This window comes from Macrobrachium rosenbergii, chromosome 3, assembly GCF_040412425.1.
Source record: "Macrobrachium rosenbergii isolate ZJJX-2024 chromosome 3, ASM4041242v1, whole genome shotgun sequence".
Classification (NCBI taxonomy): domain Eukaryota; kingdom Metazoa; phylum Arthropoda; class Malacostraca; order Decapoda; family Palaemonidae; genus Macrobrachium; species Macrobrachium rosenbergii.
In genome coordinates this window covers 3,915,001-3,935,000 of record NC_089743.1, presented here as the reverse complement: position 1 = coordinate 3,935,000, position 20,000 = coordinate 3,915,001, and the positions used below count along the sequence as shown (strand labels likewise).

At 39.5% G+C, this 20,000-nt stretch overlaps 1 protein-coding gene across 1 annotated transcript in view; it reads right to left on the bottom strand.

The window, feature by feature from the left end:
• LOC136852026 (uncharacterized) overlaps positions 1 to 20,000 on the bottom strand; it is a 180,310-nt gene that overhangs the window by 153,921 nt on the left and 6,389 nt on the right. Inside the window, exon 2 of the mRNA XM_067126503.1 lies at positions 15,225 to 15,386. Within this exon, the coding sequence (XP_066982604.1) occupies positions 15,225 to 15,386 (162 nt within the window). The remainder of the gene's footprint in view (positions 1 to 15,224; positions 15,387 to 20,000) is intronic.

Here is a 20,000-nt window from a genome sequence, read left to right as displayed (position 1 = left end):
CTTGTTTCATTTTCGTTGGCGATTACAATGCTCATCACACTGAATGGCTGAGCCCAGTTACTGCTACAGATAATTATGGTGTTGCTGCTTTTGGTTTTCCCACTATTTTGGTTGTAAACAGTTAATGATCCCACAAACCAATCTGGGAAATGTCTTTTCCTTGTATTCACAGATGTTACAAGGATTGTATCTTGTGGAGTAGGTTTGCCTGTGGGCTCATCTGATCATAGTTTAATAAAGGTTAATGTGGAGAAGCATCAGTCTGTTCATGATGTTAGCCTTTCAAGAAAGGGATACTTGAGGTCCTAGGCCAATTGGGATGGTATTCACTGTGATCTTATTGAGCCCAGTTGGAATAATATTCATAAAAATCTGAATATGACTGAGTGTTTAAATGATCATCTTACCACTATTATAGAGAGGAGAATCCCTTCTAAAATCCCCAAGTCTTGTCTTGAAGATATACCATGGTTTAATGCTGCAAGTAGGCTTGTCTACCATGGAAAAAAGGAGCTTGTCATGTATGGAGAAACAATCAATTAGACTTTTTGTGGCATAATTTTACAGAGCTTAGAAATCAAGTTAAGGTAGTCCATGACAGAGCTGACAGAGCTTATTATGAGAGTGTGAAGGCGATTTTGCTCTCCAGTGGTGATGACCATAAGTCGTGGCCTACCTTTAAGAAGCACTTTGGAGGTGATTTTAGCATGCCTACCCTTGTAGGAGCTGATGGAACTGCTGTTTATTGCCCTTAAAAGAAGGCAGAACTTTTGGGTCTAGGGTTTGTGAACAAACAGTGTGTGAGTCCTTGGTGTTGCCTCAGTCATGCTTTCCAGAGGCTAAGTTGTGTTCAATGGCCTAAAATCTTGAGAAGTCAAAACTTTGCTTCAGGGCCTTGACAGTTAAGGCATCATAGATCCTAACAGGATATTTTCAGTCTTTCTTGAAAGGACTGCTGATTGCATTGCTCCTAAGAATATTACTATTCTCAGAAGGTTAGTTGGACTTGCAAGTTTCCTTCTGTTTGCAAGAAGGGCAACATTACAGTATTACCTCAGGGACTAAGTCTATCCTCATGCCTTTCTGAATATACAGTAGGCTGATTTCAATTACCCTTGTTTTATCTAAGGTTTTTGGGAAGCTGCTCTCTAAGTGTCTTTTTAGGTTAGTTATATATAATACCATGGTACCAGCATTACTTTTTGGGTTTCACAAAGGTCTTGGTACTTGTGATGCACTCTTGTCAATATCTACCATCTTGCAGAGTGCTCTTGATGAGGGTGCAGAGGCACACATGGTCGGTTCAGATTTTAGTGCAGCCTTTGACAGTGTGAATCATGAAGCATGGGGACTGGTGGATCTTTTCTTAATATTTTAAATAGGTGGGTCTGTGCTGAAGGCCAGTATAGTATCATTAGTCATTTCAAGTGTTCCTCAATGTAGCGTTCTTGGACATTTTCTATTTATTATCTATACTAGTGACATGTGGCAAGGTCTGGACAACAAATTGATTACATATGCCAGTGATGCTGCTATTCTAGCTGTTCCTTCTCTGTGCCTTAGGTCTGTGGATGTAGAATCCTTGAAAAGAGATCTGACAAGTATTCATGAGTGGGGCAGTCTTTCAGGCATGAAGCTTACCCCTTCTAAAACTCAAAGTATAATACTTGATCCGTAAAACTTTTGCCTTTATATCCCAATTTACATTGAAATAGTACTGTTTTAAATCCCGGTGATATTTTAGATTTTAAGTGTAACTTTTGACAAGAAATTGTCCTTTGAGAAGCATGTATGTAATATTGCTTCCTCTGATTCTCAAAAATTTTGGTATCTTACAGATATGGTTTTGAATCTTTTGTGATGAAACTATTAAATCTAAGCGTTTTAATGCTTTTTGTCTTCACTGTTTGGAGTCCTGTTCTCTAGTGTGGTCATTGGTTGCTGACTTTTATCTCAAACTTTTGGATATAGTTACGTTATCAGTCAAGTTTATTTTCCCATCTCTTAATGCTAACTTGTGGCATCTTAAAGTGAGTTCATTATATTTGTTGTATAAAATGTACTACAAAGACAAACATCCTTTGCACTATTCTTTACCTGACTTAGATATGTTTGCTTGCAACACTAGGTAGGCTGCTGCTGCAAACAGTCTGCCATTTTCTAGTATCAGGACTAATAACTCAGTTTACTAGGAAGTTTATTTTGGCTACAACAGAATTGTGGAATAATTCATATCTTGCAACTGTCAAATCTTCTGTTTAAGTGAGGAGAAAATTCATTCCTGCTTTCTGTTGACTTGTTCTGAATTCAGGTATATCAGTCAATTTCTATTCCATCATGTCTGTTGACTATATATACAAATCTTCAGTTGAAGATTTAAAGAAAGAAAGAAAGAAGGAAAGACAGGGGAATCATAAGTGAAAAGTGCTTTGTCACCAGTGGAATTCGAACCCCTGCCTGGTTTAGAAACACCAAAAATACAGTGACTTTGACCACTGGGCCATCAAGAGACAGGGGTATGTACAGCAGAGTCAATATCAACTAAAAATGTACAATAAAAGCTTAACAGGTAGCTACTGTGTACAATTTTCCCATTCTCATTAAAAATGTTTCCTTTACCATAAAAAAATATATGGATAAAAAGCAAAAATATAAGTCATTTATATTTTTCTTAGGCATACAAGCTAGAGCCTTCTATATAGGAGTATCCTTCAGTAAGAGATGGAGCAGTTGTCGAACTTGGTAACAAAATTGTTATCTGCTGGAGATGGGGCTAAGTGGGGTAATACCCCTCAATTGCCTTATGTTACCACTCACTTTTTTCTTCAGTCGCAGGAACAAAGTTTGGTGGTTGAGGTGGGTTTAATCTATGATAGGCTCTGGTTTTTATACCTAAGAAAAATATAAATTGTTTTTAAAAATTTCTTCTCTGTTCATAGAGAAATATAAACCATTGCCTTTTATACAGGAGACTTACTACTAGTGTGGGAGGGTGTCTCGCCCACTGACTGAAGTTGCAGCCATCCGGAAATGCCATAGTCCTGGTTGCACAAACAAACAGGGGATGTCATGACTTCTGTAATCTCCTACCAGGTCTGGTAGATGGGTTATCAGAGCAGTGGGGTCCTTAGCTACTTGGCTAGCGTAACCATACAAAATGGGAAGGTACTCAAGTAATTGAAACTTTCAGAGAACCATGACATCCTCATTACAGGAGGTGCTAATTCTGGTAATTACCAAATAATGGGTTCAGAATAAGCTCCCACCCTTTGTTATAAGAGGGAGTTTAGTTTTTAAAAATTAAACTAATATTGGATACTTGGAGTGTAATTCCCTGTATCTTGTCTGACTCCAGTAGGTACTTTGGCCTAGGTGCTGCTCTTGAAAAGAGAGAGAAAGAAAGAAGGCGAATTCACACCTCCAGATTTACTTTGGGCTAAAGTACTTGGGATGAGATCATTTTCTGTCCAACCAGCACACGGGTGCCTACACAACCTGTTGAGGTGCCACCACAGTTCCAAAGGAGAAGGTATCCAAAAATTTGTGGGTGATGTCCCTCATGTAAAATGAGGCAAAGCTAGTCTGCGTACACCAGACAGCTGCCCTCATTACCCAAATACCCAGAAGTTCTTCCGAAAAGCAAGGTATGGCTCAGTGCCCTGAATTTGCGTGCTCTTGAGTGAGAGGGGTGGCTGACTTCATTCTCAAGAGTCACTGGCCTGCTTGAACACCTCATGAAATCAGGAAGAAAGGGTTTTCATAGACACCTCAATCTTGCACTTCCCTACTCAGAGCAGGTCCTCTTCAAATAGTACCTCAAAGGGTGAACATCTTATCTGAGTTGCAGCCAACGAAATCTCGGAGGGAATGGATAAAGAAACCTCCAAATCTCTAATCTGAAACAGGCATGTTCTGGGTTTCTGCCACATGTTCAGGCAAAAATTGGAGAGAGTTGCCCATCTCTAAGAATGCCGAACACAATAAGACATCCCGTGTAACTTTCCCACTCTTTTCACTGAAGCTAAAGTTAAAAGAAAAACAGGTGAGGCCTCTGTTCATAGCTCGTGACAGAGGCGCAAAGGGAGCCCTGGTAAGGCTCCAAAGAACAAATGAGACCGAGGTTCCTGAGGAGGATTAGACATTTTGAAACTTCTCATTGGTATGGATATCTCTACTGATGTGAAGAGATCCAGTCCCTTCAGTTTGAATACCTGTGACATGGCTGCGCTATGACCCTTTACTGCCAAACCTGAGGAGCTTGTCTCAGCAAATGTAATTGATGAAGCTTGCGATGCATGGACACTTCAACCAGAGACACCCCCATTCTATGACACCAGTTACAGAAGATAGGAACTTTCTTTAGCACATGTTTGCATGGGAACAAAAGGGGTACCTAGATATCTCCCTCTCAGCCCTGAGAGAAAAGCCTCTTGCATGCAGGATACACTAGATAATCTCCACGTATGAAGGTGCAGAGAGTGAAATGCCTGGTGGTACCTGCAAATATGCGGCTGACACAGGAGGGCAGGCTATGGAGGAATACCACTAAGCTTCAGCCAATGAGGCACAACCAGTGTAACCTGAGAACAGGGGCAATGAAAACACTGTTAATCACCCTACAGAAATGGCAGAAAGAAAAACAAGTGTACTCATTCAGGTTGTCCTTATGGTGTTGGAAGGATCCCCCATCACTGGCCAAGGGTCTGGTACTAGTGAACACAAGATGGAGTTTTCTGTTCAATCCAGATGCAAACAGATCAAGCACGGGAAAACCCCACAGCTTTAACAGCCTCTTTGCCACTTGAGGGTGGAGGGACCACTATGTCCCTACCACTTGACCCTGATTAGTAAGCTGATCTGCCAGGGCACTCCTCCTGCCATAAACATATCCGACTGATAACTTGACAGCTCCTACTAGGAATACATCTGGCTGATTACTTGCAGCTCCTGCCAGGAATGTATCCAGCTGATAACTTGATGGATCAGTGAACTGCCCACTCGTGCATCTACATTGATAGCTGACACACAATCCGAGACACTGTGCACCCCAGTTTGTTGATTTAGGTTAATGGTGACTGGTAAATTCCACCAGGAAAATTTCACCATAGGTAAATTCCACCATGGTAAATTCCACCACAGTAAACTCCAGAATTTAATAATTGTCATACCATGTGAAAGAGCTCTTGATCCAGATTCCACCGATATAAAGATTATTGCAAAAATCATCACATAAGAGCTAATACAATAGATTTTATTTCTTTCTTTTTCACTGCTAACATATGACAAAATACCTTCCAGAGACTCAAATTGGTAGGTGAAATGGGAAGGCATATTTTATACACGGATCTTTCTTGGTCTCTTTACAGTCTTTAGTAAAGAAGCTGAAACAAGATGTGAGTTTTATAAATACCTCCTTAAATTTGATGGCTGTCATTGTTGTTTCATGATAATTGTCCAGTACTTAGGGTAATTAGGGTTGTTGGGTACAGTATTTGTACTTGCTGTTGGTTTCTTTCCTTTATTTGAATTCTAGGCTCTCCCTTGTCATATTCTTTACCTTTCTATTTTTTACTATTTAGTTTAACTTTGAAGCCTTCAACCATGGCTAAAACATTCATCACGTCAAAGAAGGGCAAACGTAAGCTTTGCAATGAAGAACATCATATATACGAAAAACATGCAGATAACAGTAGCAAAACCAAGACATATCGGCATTGTGAGCATTTTTATAAAGGTTGCCGAGCTAGACTACATACAGTACAACTTACAACTTCAGTGAACCAGAAGTACTATGCTCACCAGGCTCCCATAATCACACAGCAAGCAGTGCACACGTTAATGCCCAAAAGGCAGTTTGTTCAATGAAGTATGCAGTAATGATAATGGGCACAGTATCTTCACAGGAAGTAATAGCTACTGCTGTAAAAGATCTCAATAAGGAAGCTCAATCATAGTTGCAAACCGTTCCTGGGCTTTCATGTAACATGTGTAACTGGAGGTAGCATGTTTTAGGAATCCCAGCACTTCCAACTTGTAGGTCAGGGTTTGAAATTACTGATACAGTTAAATATTTAGAAAATGGGTCATTGTTTTTGGCCTGCGAAAGTGGCATTGATGACCTGAGCAGAATTTTAGTTTTCTCCTCAGAAAAAGGCTTGGATGATTTAGAAAGCTCTAAAAATTGGGCCTGTGATGGGACTTTCAAGGTATCTCCTAGTTTGTGGTGTCAATTAGCAACTATGTAGTGTCACTGGAGGGTCATGTGTGCCCCGACTATTTGCCTTACTTCCTGACAAAAAAGAAGCCTCATATCATCGAAGCCTCATATCATCGTCTTCTATCTGTTGTGCATGATTTAAGGGCAAATTGTCGACCTGTGACCTGTCCCATGGACTTTGAAAAAGCTCTCCATAATTCACTCGTTTCCATATTTCCACATTCAGAAATTGTTGGGTGTGTTTTTCATCTCGGACAGTCTTGTTGGCGGAAGATACGTGCACTTGGTGACTATACAAGATACAATACCGATGAAAGTTTTCAACTTAAAATTAAGTGTTTTTGCACAATAGCATTTTTACCAACTGAAGATGTCAATGCATTTGAAGATTTGTCTGATGATGAAGACATCCCTTCCAAGTTTATCATTTACTTTGAGAAATACATTGGGATGGTGAGGGGACCCCGTCTTCGTCAACAAAGAGAAACCCCACTTGTGCTATTCGACTCTGGAATGGACGCACCCACATATTAAATGACTTATCAAGATCAAATAATCCATTAGAAGGGTTCTAGAATGCTTTGCGCTCATCGATAACACCCGCACATCCAAATTTGTGAAACTGTGCACTGCACTTAAGTTGGAGGAAGGATTAAGCCAGACGAAAATAGCGCACATTCAATGCAGAGACTCAACAACATGAAAAAAGACTTGTCAAATTATTGATGCACAACTGAAGAAGCTAGTGCAAGATTATCAAAATAAAAACCCTCTGCAAATTTTAAGAAGTATATATATTACATGCAATTTGTCTTAAGAGAATTTTGTTTAAGAAAATTGAACTTTTTTTTACAACTGCTTTTTTTAATGTACTCACTGTTATTTCTTATCCTAATGTCAGAATAAAATGTGAGCTAAAATTTCTTCTTTCCCTTTCTTTGCTGCAGGTGGAACTTACCTATGGTGAAATTTTCCTAGTGGAATTTTCCGTGGTGGAATTTACCTAGAACCTGGTTACACTATAAAATACACCTTTCCTATATATAACAGACTAAGTAAAACCCACAAAGCATGAAAATTAAATTTATTGAGTTTTTGAAGTGGCCATCTTCCTTCCTCTTCAGAATACCACTGATTAGAATTTTAAAGAGGCCCAAAAAGGTTTGTATAACAAAAGGGGAAACAGAAGCATTACCATCACAGTCTTAGCAGCTAAAATAAAAACATTCAGGATGTTTTTTCCTTAGTTCTTTTATTGGTTGTAAGATCACCTGAGTGCTGGCTAGATGTGAGGGAATTCCAAAGTTGAACTGCTTGCTCTTGCCAAGCCAGGAACTGTGCTATAACCTTTCTGAACTTGCTCACTCGAGAGTCCGATGGGAAGGCTTTCTCCATTGCCGAATTTATGAGAATGCCATGATTCTTGGCCTGCTGCTTGGCTTCTCCTAATTGGTAAAAGGTGAGATGGCAATCTCTGTCCCAGAGCAACTGTGCCTCTGAGTATGCCAGAATGAGATAATCATCCAGATACCATAGTAAGTGAATACTTCTTGAGTGTGCCCAAGCTGACTCCAAGGTGAAAACCATGATGAACATCTGAGTGGCCATTGGCAGTCTGATGAATAACACCAGATGTCACTCTTGTGCTTTTAATGGATACTGCCACCATAGAAGATGAGGAGGAAGCTTATAGGCTCCAGTTAAAGAGGACAAACTTTTTAGAATCCTGATGAATGGATACTTAAAAGTATGCATCATTCAGGTCTATTGAAAGCATGAAGTCACCCTCTCTTATGGATTCCTGCACTGAATGTGCTGTTTCCATCTTGAAATGAGCCTGAAACAAACTCATTCAATACGGAGAGGTTGATCTCCAGTCACCTTCTCCACGAGGAAAAAGCAACTGTACAAACCAGGAGACTGGTGTTTTATGACTTCTACAGCTGCCTTCCCCTTCATTGCTTCCACCTCTGCCAAAAGGTTCAGAGACTTCTGTGAATCTAGAGGTATGTTCAGAACAGTACAGAGAGAGGAGGGCAGTGGTTCTTAAAAGAGATCCCATATCCATCACAATGACTGACAGTACCCAGGATTCTCCTCCCTGTTCCTGTCATTTTGCTTAATGATGAGAAAGGCAGTCCAATACTTATGGCAGTGGAGGAGGGGGGTTGCCACTTTCTGTCTGGGTTTTGAGAAGCAGGCATCTTCAAGACCACAGATGTTGAAGGCTTTGCAGCACCCAGATGTTTAGTGCTGTGGCTAACTTCTCCCCAACAAGGTTTAAAGACACAACATGGTCTGATCTCAACTCAACCACTGCCTCCATGATACTCTTTGGAAAGATTAATGATGAGCCCAACAATGAGCTGTTTCTCAGAGAGAGGCAATCACATCTCTCTTTATAAGAACAAGGTTCTGGACTCCTTGCCTGAGGACTTAATTTTTTCTTTCTTCTTCTGTCAGTGCAGTGGAAGAGAGTGGAGACGAAGATGAAGGTGGATGCGAGCTTGACAACAGTGAAGCTGATGATGAGGAAGAACATCGAGAGCATTACCTCCCTTTTCTCTCCAGAGTCTTGCCAGTCTGCAACACCAAAGGGAAGGCTGAGGCTGGAGCCAAAGAAGAAAATTTACCAACTGGAATATCTGCCACTGGAAGGACTACTGCAACAGGAAGATGCCCCTCCTTAGCAGCAGTCAAGAAAGCTGGGGCAGTTTCAGACAAAAGTAGACACTATAGGAGAGGAAGGCACCATAGACAGCTCGTTTTTCTCCTTTACAAGGTTGTCAAGAAATGCTGTGAAAGACACACTGCCAGGGATATCCCTGGCTGGTACTCCACAGACAATGTCTTCTTAGTACCTGGAACATCAAAATCAGAAGAATTTGAGGGTGAGACAGCTGTTGATGATGGACCACTACCAACAGTTATGTCATCCTCTGAGGAGAATGGCCAGACTTCTCTGCTCAAGTGCTATCCCTGCAAGGGAGGCAGGGAAACAGAAGTAGAAGAAAGAGAAAGAAAAGAGCCAGAAGGGTTCGGGGATGTAATTGGGGACGTATGACCTTCCCCACCACGCAAGAAACCGTCAGATGCCTCTTATCTTTCTTCCTCCTCTTACCAAACTTCTCCCACTGAAGTGAAGACCAACCAGCACACCCTTTGCAGGAGGAAGCACGAATACATGCCTTCCCCCTACAGAGGATACAATACTTGTGAGGGTCTGTTGTGGAAAACAGGAAATGCCCACAAGGATGATAATGCCCCTGGCAACGGTGTTGGACATGTTTCACCATTTTTGAAAAAAAAACTTACCCCATCTCCACCAGTTAACGACCTTGTTACCAAGTTCAACAACCACTCCACCTCGTGTTGAAGGATACTCCTACATAAAAGGTGATAGTCTGCATTTCCATAGGAACAAAGGCAAATACTGGGAGGTCACAGGGCAAAGCCTTTGACTAGGATTACAATGCCCGAGGACAGGCTGGGTAGGACTTGGCCACCCTAAGGTAGGTTGGATTAGGTTTGATAGGCTACTGTGCATGTTACATCAAAAGACTTCATAAGAATCAGCTAAATACTACATGATGACATGGGACCTCATGTCTTATTTAAAAAACAAAAACAATTATATGCTATTTCATCCTTTGGCAGTACTGTCAAGAATTGTCACCATAAACTGGGAAATAATTAATACTGTACTAAATAAAAAAAAAATGTTCTTTGTCAGAAACCATTGCTAAATGAATTCATGTCACAGGATTAGAAGCCGAAATTACAGAACCATGTGGCTTAATTACACCTAGATAAGTCTTGAATAGTGTAAATTTACTCATGCATTTTGCATTATATTAAGCTGAATAGGAATTGTCGCAAATGTTGAATAAATTAGCCATAAATTAAAAACATTATGATATAAGAATTTTGTGGTTTTCTAGCTAGAAGAGAATGTGTAAAAGATTTCAGCTATCATTAATCAGATATTTGCACGAGTTCAAGTTCAGATCTTAACCTTCAAAACTAATAGTTTGGCAGACAAGAGAGAAATTAATTTTTCCTTTAGTGCTATAAGACAGAAATAAGGAAGCTAGAAGAGAAGTTGTAAGTCCCAGATCTTGAAGAACACCATTCTTGCTCGTCTGTTAAAGATATTTATTGTATAACTTTCTCTTAAATCTTGCTTTTTTGCAGTGATGTACATTATGCATATCTTTGTAGTATATGCAGGAATATAATTACCATTCAAGTACGCTGTTTCATAATTACTCAGACCACAAAAGACAACGAGAAGAAATGAAATACTTTATTATTATGAATAAATAATAATAAAAATAACAAAAACTGAGACCTCAAATAAGTATACCCTAATATGACCTTTTCCTACCCTAATATAGGAAAAAAGTTAAGTATACCTTAGTTTAACCTGACCACTGAGCTGATTAACAGCTCTCCTAGAGAGGGCTGGCCCGAAGGATTAGATTTATTTTACGGGCTAAGAACCAACTGGTTACCTAGCAACAGGACCTACAGCTTATTGTGGGATCCGAACCACATTATGACGAGAAATGAATTTCTATCACCAGAAATAAATTCCTCTAATTCTTCATTGGCCAGTCGGAGAGCCGAACGCTGGGCCAACAGCGTGCTAGCCAAGAGCTCTACCCATCCCTCCAATGAAGAACTCCCTAATATTGGGAAACCCGATTTTCAGTTCATATCGTAATTTTTTTTCTTTAATAAACCAAGTATTGTAAATTATTATTTCTTAGCTTTTTTTATGAACCAGATCAGTGTTGGTAGCATATAATTTCAATCTATATAAAGTAGGGATCTCGACGACCATCCAATTTTTCTACAGTTTAGTAATCCAACTAGTTCATCATCTCCATAAGTCCAATTGAAAACTTCACAGAGAAGACTACATACGTTTGTAGCTTTTCGTCATTCAGCTGTGGAGGGTTATGTATTAAATGAGATGTTTTCAAAGCAGAACACAGGTAATAACACAGAACCGTACCACCGTTACATCATCAGTAACACCAACAATAATAGTATTAATAAACAGAATGACACCAGTGTCTTCTGACCTAATACAGTAAAAAAAAGGAGGTTGACGAGCACTGTTACCATTGGGCATACAAGAATACATAGTTAGGTAAATACATTACAGAATTTACAAAGAAATTAAAGCTTCTTTTAATACGAGAAAATACATAACGAGACAGCAATGGCAAAACAATAAAACGACTTGAACGCAGGAAGTCAGAGTCCAAAGAAGGCAATCCGTCCCCTTTGACTTTTATCACGCCGCGCCACCCAGTTAATTCTGACGTGGCTTCTTCACCTCTCGCTCTTCAGACATCAAAGGGCTTCCAGAATTTTGTGATACCAAGGAACAGAGGAAAAGGGAAATACTCACAGACGCTACAGAACGGCATGAAAGAAAGGGATCAGAAAGGAAGGTGGGAGCAGCGGAAGTTGAGGGGAAAATATGAGAGAGGAGGGGACTGGAGAGAAGAATATACAAATATTTATAAAAAAAAAAGCGAGGCGTAAAGGAGATAAACAGGGGAACGGAAAACTAGAAAAAGGACGGAGAAAATGCAGTTACAAGGTCAGGAATTTCAGAAAAAGAGAAGAAAGTCAGAGGTACAGAGAGCATTGCAGATGCTGCAGAATGAGGACATTTAAGAGAAAGCTAAGCAAGAAATACAAAAATATGAGGAAGAGCGGATGAAAGAAATGCAAGACCACTGTAAGCACGAAAACAGAAAGTAATCTTAAGCGGAAGCTTTAGAATGCAATATCGAAGAAGAATAAGTGAAAATGTGGGAAGTGAAGAATAGACGTGGAACAACAAATGAGCGAATAACGGTGTAAGAAGAGCGTAAAAAAAAAAAGAGTATGGGAGGAGCGGAACGGGATGTGGGGCTTGCATTCTCATCCTTTACCATGACAATGAATGTAAATGACTATGCCGATTCGAATCAGGAGCAAGTCAGAACTGAGCGTAGAATAAATGGCTCCGTCTTATAAAATGAATGAATACATTATTTTTATAAAAATAATAACAATCACTGAAGCTTGCAACATACCTTAACGTGTAGTGCAAGCCCGAAAAAAGAAGTGATTGCAACAGGAAACAAAGAACATTATGAGAAACTGAACACGAATTACTTTAACGAGACTGCGGGTCAAATCTTCAGACTCAGCTCACACAACTCGTAAAACGAAAGGCGAAAACTGGAGCATGGCAAAGATGAAGTTTGTTAGTTAACTGAGAAGAAACAAAGGGAACGCGAGGAAAGTAAAGGGAAGAAAGCAATGCCGACAGAGAGGATGCAACGGCGAGAAGAACAAGGGCGCCCTCCCCTTTGATTCCTAGTATTCGAATTCTCTTCTCGGTTTGATTTTCTTATAAGAAAGCACATATGGTCTGTAATCTCTCTCTCTCTCTCTCTCTCTCTCTCTCTCTCTCTCTCTCTCTCTCTCTCTCTCTCTCTCTCTCTATATATATATATATATATATATATATATATATATATATATATATATATATATATATATATATATATATATATATATATATATATATATATATATATATATATATATATATATATATATTGTGGTTTTTCTCTTCAGTTCAGCTTGAGTGGTGAGCACCACTACACACTGTGGTATTGCCCACCTCTCAAGCTGAACTGAAGAAAAACCATAGTATATTAAATATATATATATATATATATATATATATATATATATATATATATATATATATATATATATATATATATATATATATATATATATATATATATATATATAGAGAGTTTTTCTCTTCAGTTCAGCTTGAGTGGTGAGCACCACTACACACTGAGTATTGCCCACCTCTCAAGCTGAACTGAAGAAAAACCATAGTATATTAAATATATATATATATATATATATATATATATATATATATATATATATATATATATATATTACATATATATATATATATATATATATATATATATATATATATATATATATATATATATAATTTATATGATTAAGACCATATGTGCTCTCTTATAAGAAAAATGAAACCGAGGAGAGAATTCGAATACTAGAAATCAAAGGGAAGGAGCAAAAGGAGAAAAGATGACAAGAACAGGAGATTGAGCTTAGGATAAAAAACGGGAGAGAGAAAATTGGCAAGACGAGGCTAGACTTCACTTGTGCGTGTTATCACGACCATAAAATTCGCATGACAGAAACACAACCGAAAAGCTGTTTTATGAAGCCTCAGGGACCGAGTAGTGAGTTCGCTCCTACTTCTTACCATCAGTTTCCGTGATGCAGATTATTGGAGTTTTAATGACGCGCAGACCCAAAGTAATAATCGATCGCATTCTTAATTGCAGGAGTCGGCGGCAAACGGGCGAGGTACAGAAGAGGATGAAGAAGCACAAAAATGCGCGGGAAAGGGGGAAGGCAACGAGTACCATCTGAAGAACAGATGAATGACACAAGAGGGACCCAAAATAAATGAAATCAAAAGAGCAGAAGTACTGTGATACTGAAAAGATCAATGGAAAGAGAAGACATGGAAGGCAGATAATAAGACAGATACTTGAAAACTAAAGCTAGGTCAAGACTAAACAATTGGAAAAAAAAAAACATATATTGGTTTACGACAGACAAGACAGTAATATGAGTTGAGGGATCACGTTTATTGTGAACGTGAGGAAAATAAAGTAATGCTCACAGTTCAGGATATGAAGAAAACAACGACAGCAACAAAATCAAGTTAAAGCAGAATTCCGACAAAATAGTCAATAAACAGGGAGATGAGTGAGACATTGAAGGTTCAAAGAGAAAAGTGGAAATCGAAGACAACGAAGAAAGGTGCAAATGTAAAAAAAGAGAAAAGAGATAACATGTTAGATGGGATCAGTAGGAAATTGCAGAAAAAGATAAAGTTGGGAGAAAGTCCGGAAAGAAGCAAGGAAAAAGAATTCAGATCATCAGGTAATGAATGACAGCCCTTCCACTCCTTAAAACAGGGCCTCCCCACCCTCCCCTCCAAAAAAAAAAAAAAAATATTTATGACAATCTGGAAAATTATCTGATCAAAAGAAACTAGGGGAACAAAGGAAAAAAGATTATCATCATAAACAATCCGAGGGAAGCACGACTATGTGGAAAACTCGAATTATAAAATGGAAAAAACCGGCCAAAATATGAGATTGTGGAAAATGCTATACAAGCGAAAATAAGATTACAATAAACAATACTTGAATGACCAAGACTAATAAGGCGGCAATAACAATAGAATACAAGAAACCAGAAGCAAATCGAAATAAGAAAAGAATAGCAGGATAAGAAAATATCGAGAGAGACTCTTTTAGGCACGAACAAATGGAGAACCGGGGTCAGGCGAATAGGAGAACTAGGAGTCACGGCGACTTATGAAAACGCCAGAATTGCAGGAGGAGCTTTCGAGAGACAGGAAAGTGACAACACAAGCCTGAAGACGATGGCGATGGCAAGAGGAAAAGAAGGGAATGGATCTGGCAAGTTCGTACCAGAGGAACATCGGGCTAATTAAAAGTAGTGGTTGATGGCAATACAGAGATGCAAAAGAGCAAACAACAATAAATAGGGGAAAAAAAGAGAGAGGAAGGCAACGGTGAAATATATGAACGAATAGTAAGAGAATTGTAAAGATGAAAAAGAAGTGATTTTTTGCTTGTAGAGAATGAACAATGAAAAAGACACAAAAAATATATAAATATGACGATTAAGAAAAAAAAAAAAAAAGGGGTAGGGTAAGGGTGCAGAAAAGGGGAAGGATAAATTGAAAAAAAGGAATATGAAGGGTGCATTATGCAGACGGAAATATTAGGAAATGTGAGAGAAAATACAGCGAGAGACGAAAGAGAAATGAGGAGAGAAACGGGGAGAGAGGAGCGAACGGAGGCGCTCGTAAGAAACAAATGAAAACTTCACTCACCATGAGAGGGTTGTGCGAAGTGAGGGAGCGAGCGTGGATGTCCGTCCCCACGGCAGATACCAGCAGTGGATGGCACTTCAGGCGCGCAAGGGCGTCTCCCAAATTCCTCCCGACGCCACCGTAGCTCTGACGGATGCTTCCTTTGTGCGTCATGCCATTAAACTGGAAAAGAAACGGGAAAATGATAACATATTGGGCATAGGAGGAACGACTTATTCGACGACTCCATTTCTCTACTCTTTGAATAAGAAATGTATGGACATTTTCTTCATATTTTACAATGTCTTCATATTTTAAAATGAAGTGGAACTTTCGTATAACAATGACTGCTTGATTCCTAAATTTTTCGGCTACAGAAAATGACAAGTGATAAGAGACGCATTCCACACACATTATGACCTTGTCGAAAAAGTAAACCCTTGATATACAGCACACTGCGTAATGTCGTAAACCTGAAATACCATCATAACATCTCCATTTGAAATACATAAAACACTGCGTTCCTGAAGCTGGCCAAATTTCTACAGACCACAAATTTATGATTATTCCCGATGCTTTCAGAAATGCGTTGATGATATTGTAAAAATCGACAACTATCAAACTGACATGTTTTGCCCCTTTTTTGTTTTTTCATGAAAAAAAAAAAAAAACAAGAAGTATGAAGAGGACTGCGTATGTTAGTCTAATCAGTCCTCGTAAATTTCATGAGAATCTGTCCATAGATTTTGCTAAAAACCAGACTGACAAATAGCCGTACATCCCGGTGACAACACTGCTTTCTTGCGGAGGCAACAGCGAGCAGATGTTATGTAGAACATGCACCCAAAAAAACTATGACGCAGATCATCCAGTGCCAACAAGATTGGGTTCGCTTACCTGTGATGCTTGTAAGAAAATGATCGAAATGATCCATTTTTCATACTTTTCTTTTCAACTTCGTTCTTGCTTCTTTGCTTACTAGAATAAGTTAGCAAAGTAATGGGGAACTGCTGTTACTTTTTCTTCTCTCTCTCTCTCTCTCGTTTAATTTTGAGGTGCATTTTCAACATAAGCACCTCAAAATTAAATGAGAGAGAGAGAGAGAGAGAGAGAGAGAGAGAGAGAGAGAGAGAGAGAGAGAGAGAGAGAGAGAGAGAAAAAAATTACACAAGTTCCATACTACTTTCCTTACCCAAATAAAGAGGATAAAGGAAAGAATAAAAAAATTATGTTTTTTTGGGAAGTATTACAGGTAACAGAACCCAGTCTTGTTGGTACTGGCTCATTTGCGTCATACCAAACCCTACTGATATAATGCTTAATTATTTTTCACTGAGATTAACGACATAATAACATCTGCTGACACATCCCATCATGACCTCTCCTCCCACTTCGACTTATTACGGCAAGGCTTCTGCTTCCTTCATCTCCAATTCCTCTTGATGTCAATGTCACCTTCCTCTGTATTAAGCACAGCATGAATCTCAGACTGTTCGATTAGGTGCAGGGTTAAGAGGGAATATTGAGGTCATCTTTAAAGAATGTGAAGACTGGTGGTCTGGAGTGGGAAGCTGACAAACTCGGAAACAATGGGGTTGGACATAACACACATACGACCCAGATAAAAAAAAAAGATGAGGCTCAAGAAAATGACAGTGAAGAAAACTATGGTCTGCCTACGCAGGCGCTGAGTCAAGCGGTATGAACTCTCTGATGGCTAGCATGGTTCTATAAGCATCGTACGGTACTTATTCTCCCACTGATGACATTCATTTAAGCTGCTATGATGAGGCGAATGTCCGAATATCTTGCTTTGCTACGGGTAGGGAGTTCAAACATAGTTAGGAAGGTATTGCTAAATTAAACCTGAGGTTAAAAGTCATATTTGTGTGAAGCATCTTGTCTCTGATTTTCCACATTTCCCTGAAAATGTTTCACTTCATAAGAACCTTATACGTTCATAAACCATTTCGAACTAATGTCTATTGAACGCATACCTAAGGGACTCCACAGTGTAGAAAACTGTACAATTGTACACCTGTCCTCAATGTACTTTACCACTGCGTTTTCAGACCTTCCACAGGAGGGGTGTACTTTTATCTCAAGTACAAACCAGATTCTCATCAATTTTAAACTGTCCGTGTTGGATGGTTGAGTCCAGAGCTATATATCAGGCCTTTTTATACCCCTATATCTTTATAATATTTACTGGCCTGTGCTGGCATAAGCAGCTTAATCTAAACCAGTAAGAAACTTGAAGCCTCAAAGTCATCACTGGAAGTCTTACAGAAGTAAAAGTACAGTTTACTGCCGACAGTTAATTTTTTCTTTGAATGTCTCTTTTCCTCCCTCATGAACAATTCCTACTGAAGATAAAATCTCTTTCAGAGTAAGGGCCCCCATACACGCTCATTCCAAACTGTCAGTTGGAGTGAACTGAAAGACTGAAGAACTGCAGTCCTATCCACACACTTGTAAGAGACCGTCGCCCCAACGCCGTCTCTTCCAAACACACGTGTGTGTTCGTATGTTCGTCATCCATCGGAGGGGACAAGACAAAACAAGAGCATCTCGTTTTCTTTCTCTGAAGGAACGAAACTTCTACCATTCAATATTTCCGTCTGTTTCTCCCTAACCATTGTTGTCTTGATTTATGTACAATCACCATTACTTTCATTGCCATGCAAGCATTCTAATCATGTACTCATAATGCTCCACCGAATCTTCTGTATCAAACTGTATATGTTTCTGTTTGTGAAGACGCCAAATGTCTCGCCATTTCACATATATTGTGCTACTGCATTGTATTCATTTATCTGTCTGGAATCTTGCAACTGAAGATGTCTTTCCATTGATCTCGTTTTATCACTGTATGTTTTTGATGTCTCTCACAATCGCCATCTGTTTGTTTGCCGACAAACACAGATGTATTATCTCTGTTTATGTCTAGTGCAGATGCACTGTATTCGAAGATTAATACGGGCTGCTCTCAGAGCAGAGCCCGTGCTGGCACAAGGCCAGCTAAACCTGCAACTCACGCATGTACATTCATTCAGTAAGGAACCACCAGTAAACCAATCAAGACCCAGCCAGTATTCCTGACCTTTCCATTGACGATTTATGCCTTTTTTATCACTGTAGATGTCTTTTGACCCATGCCCTAGACGCCTCCTCCAGGAAACCTGAAGCCGCCCCCGCACTCGTACCGGACGAGCTGACCAACAAAGGACCAGCCGACGTCATCCTTGCCTGCTGCCGCCCCTCGAGCTGGCTACCGAAGGATCAGCCGCCGTCATCCTTCCAGCCTCGGGCGCTACCGGACGCCGTCAAACAGCCCCCTCCATGGTCCGAAATCACCCTTCAACCCACTACCGTCCTCCTCGAGTTCCTGTTTTCCCGAGTCTGTCAGCAAGACGATTTTTCGCAGATGCTACCTCGCCCCGACGCCGTCTGTGTTCGTGTGTTCGTCATCCATCGGAAGGGACAAGACAAAACAAGAGCCTGAAGGAACGAAACTTCTACCATACAATATTTCCGTCTGTTTCTCCCTAACCATTGTTGTCTTGATTTATGTACAATCACAATTAAATAATGTTCCACCAAATCTTCTGTTCAAACTGTATGTATGTTTCTGTCTGTGAAGATTCTGCCATTTCACATATATTATGCTACTGCACTGTATTTTATCTGTCTCGGCTGGCCATATGTAGAATTTCCTGGCCTTTCCATTGATATATGTTTTATCACTGTACGTTTTTGATGTCTCTCACAATCGCCATCTGTTTGGACAAACACAGGCCAAATCATAATCTCTACAACAATAACATCTTCGAAGATTCTGTACATTCATTCAGTAAGGAACCACCAGTAAACCAATCAACACCCAGCCACTATGTCACTCAATCCCGTCCTTACGCACTATTCACTGCGGCTTGCAGGCATAGTCTCAGTTCTTCTTTGATTGTGTGGTGAGAGGACAGCCATGGCCACTCCTCTTACGCCAGAAGATATGGAGACACTTTGTCTGAGCACAGCTGGTGTGTTGGTAATGATTTTAACTAAAAAGAAACGCAAACGAGAAAAATAGACAAAAGACTGGTTGTTGAAAAGACAAAAACTATCTCCAATGAACATTTTGTCAGAATTATTATTTGAGAAAGGCGGCTGGTTTAATTATTTTAGAATTGAATTATTTTAAAAAACAAGATAATGGAAAATCCTCATCACCATGAAATGATAGCCACACTGACATTTTGGACGAAGTTACGAGGATTTGTTCTCCACCATCATTTCTGCCCAATCACTAGGAAAATTATACCTGAAACGTCCAAAGCAATCTCGGAAGGAAATGAGAAGGTAAACAAGTTTCAAACCAAAAACAAATATTTATTTTCAATTCAAGAACTACATATAAAACATACGTATATATATATATATATATATATATATAATATAATATATATACCTATATATATAAAAATCCATACCAGCCCGGACTTGAAAGGTCTGTGACGGGTTAGCGGTCAGAGGCGGACATTCAGACACCCCAACTGTATGACGGATAGGTTTGCTGAAAGCAAATGGGTGTTACAGACTTACACACACAAACAAAGCCACTCTAACATCATCCATCATTTCTGCGGCCAATCACTCCCGCTGCTGGGGAAAAGCTTATACCACAAACGTCCAGCAATCAGGGCAGCCGATCAAAGGCCGGCCTACCCCAACGCCAAATCAAAGCGGAAGGAATATTTGAAAAATGGAAAAAGGTTAAACAAGTCTCAAACCAAAACAAAT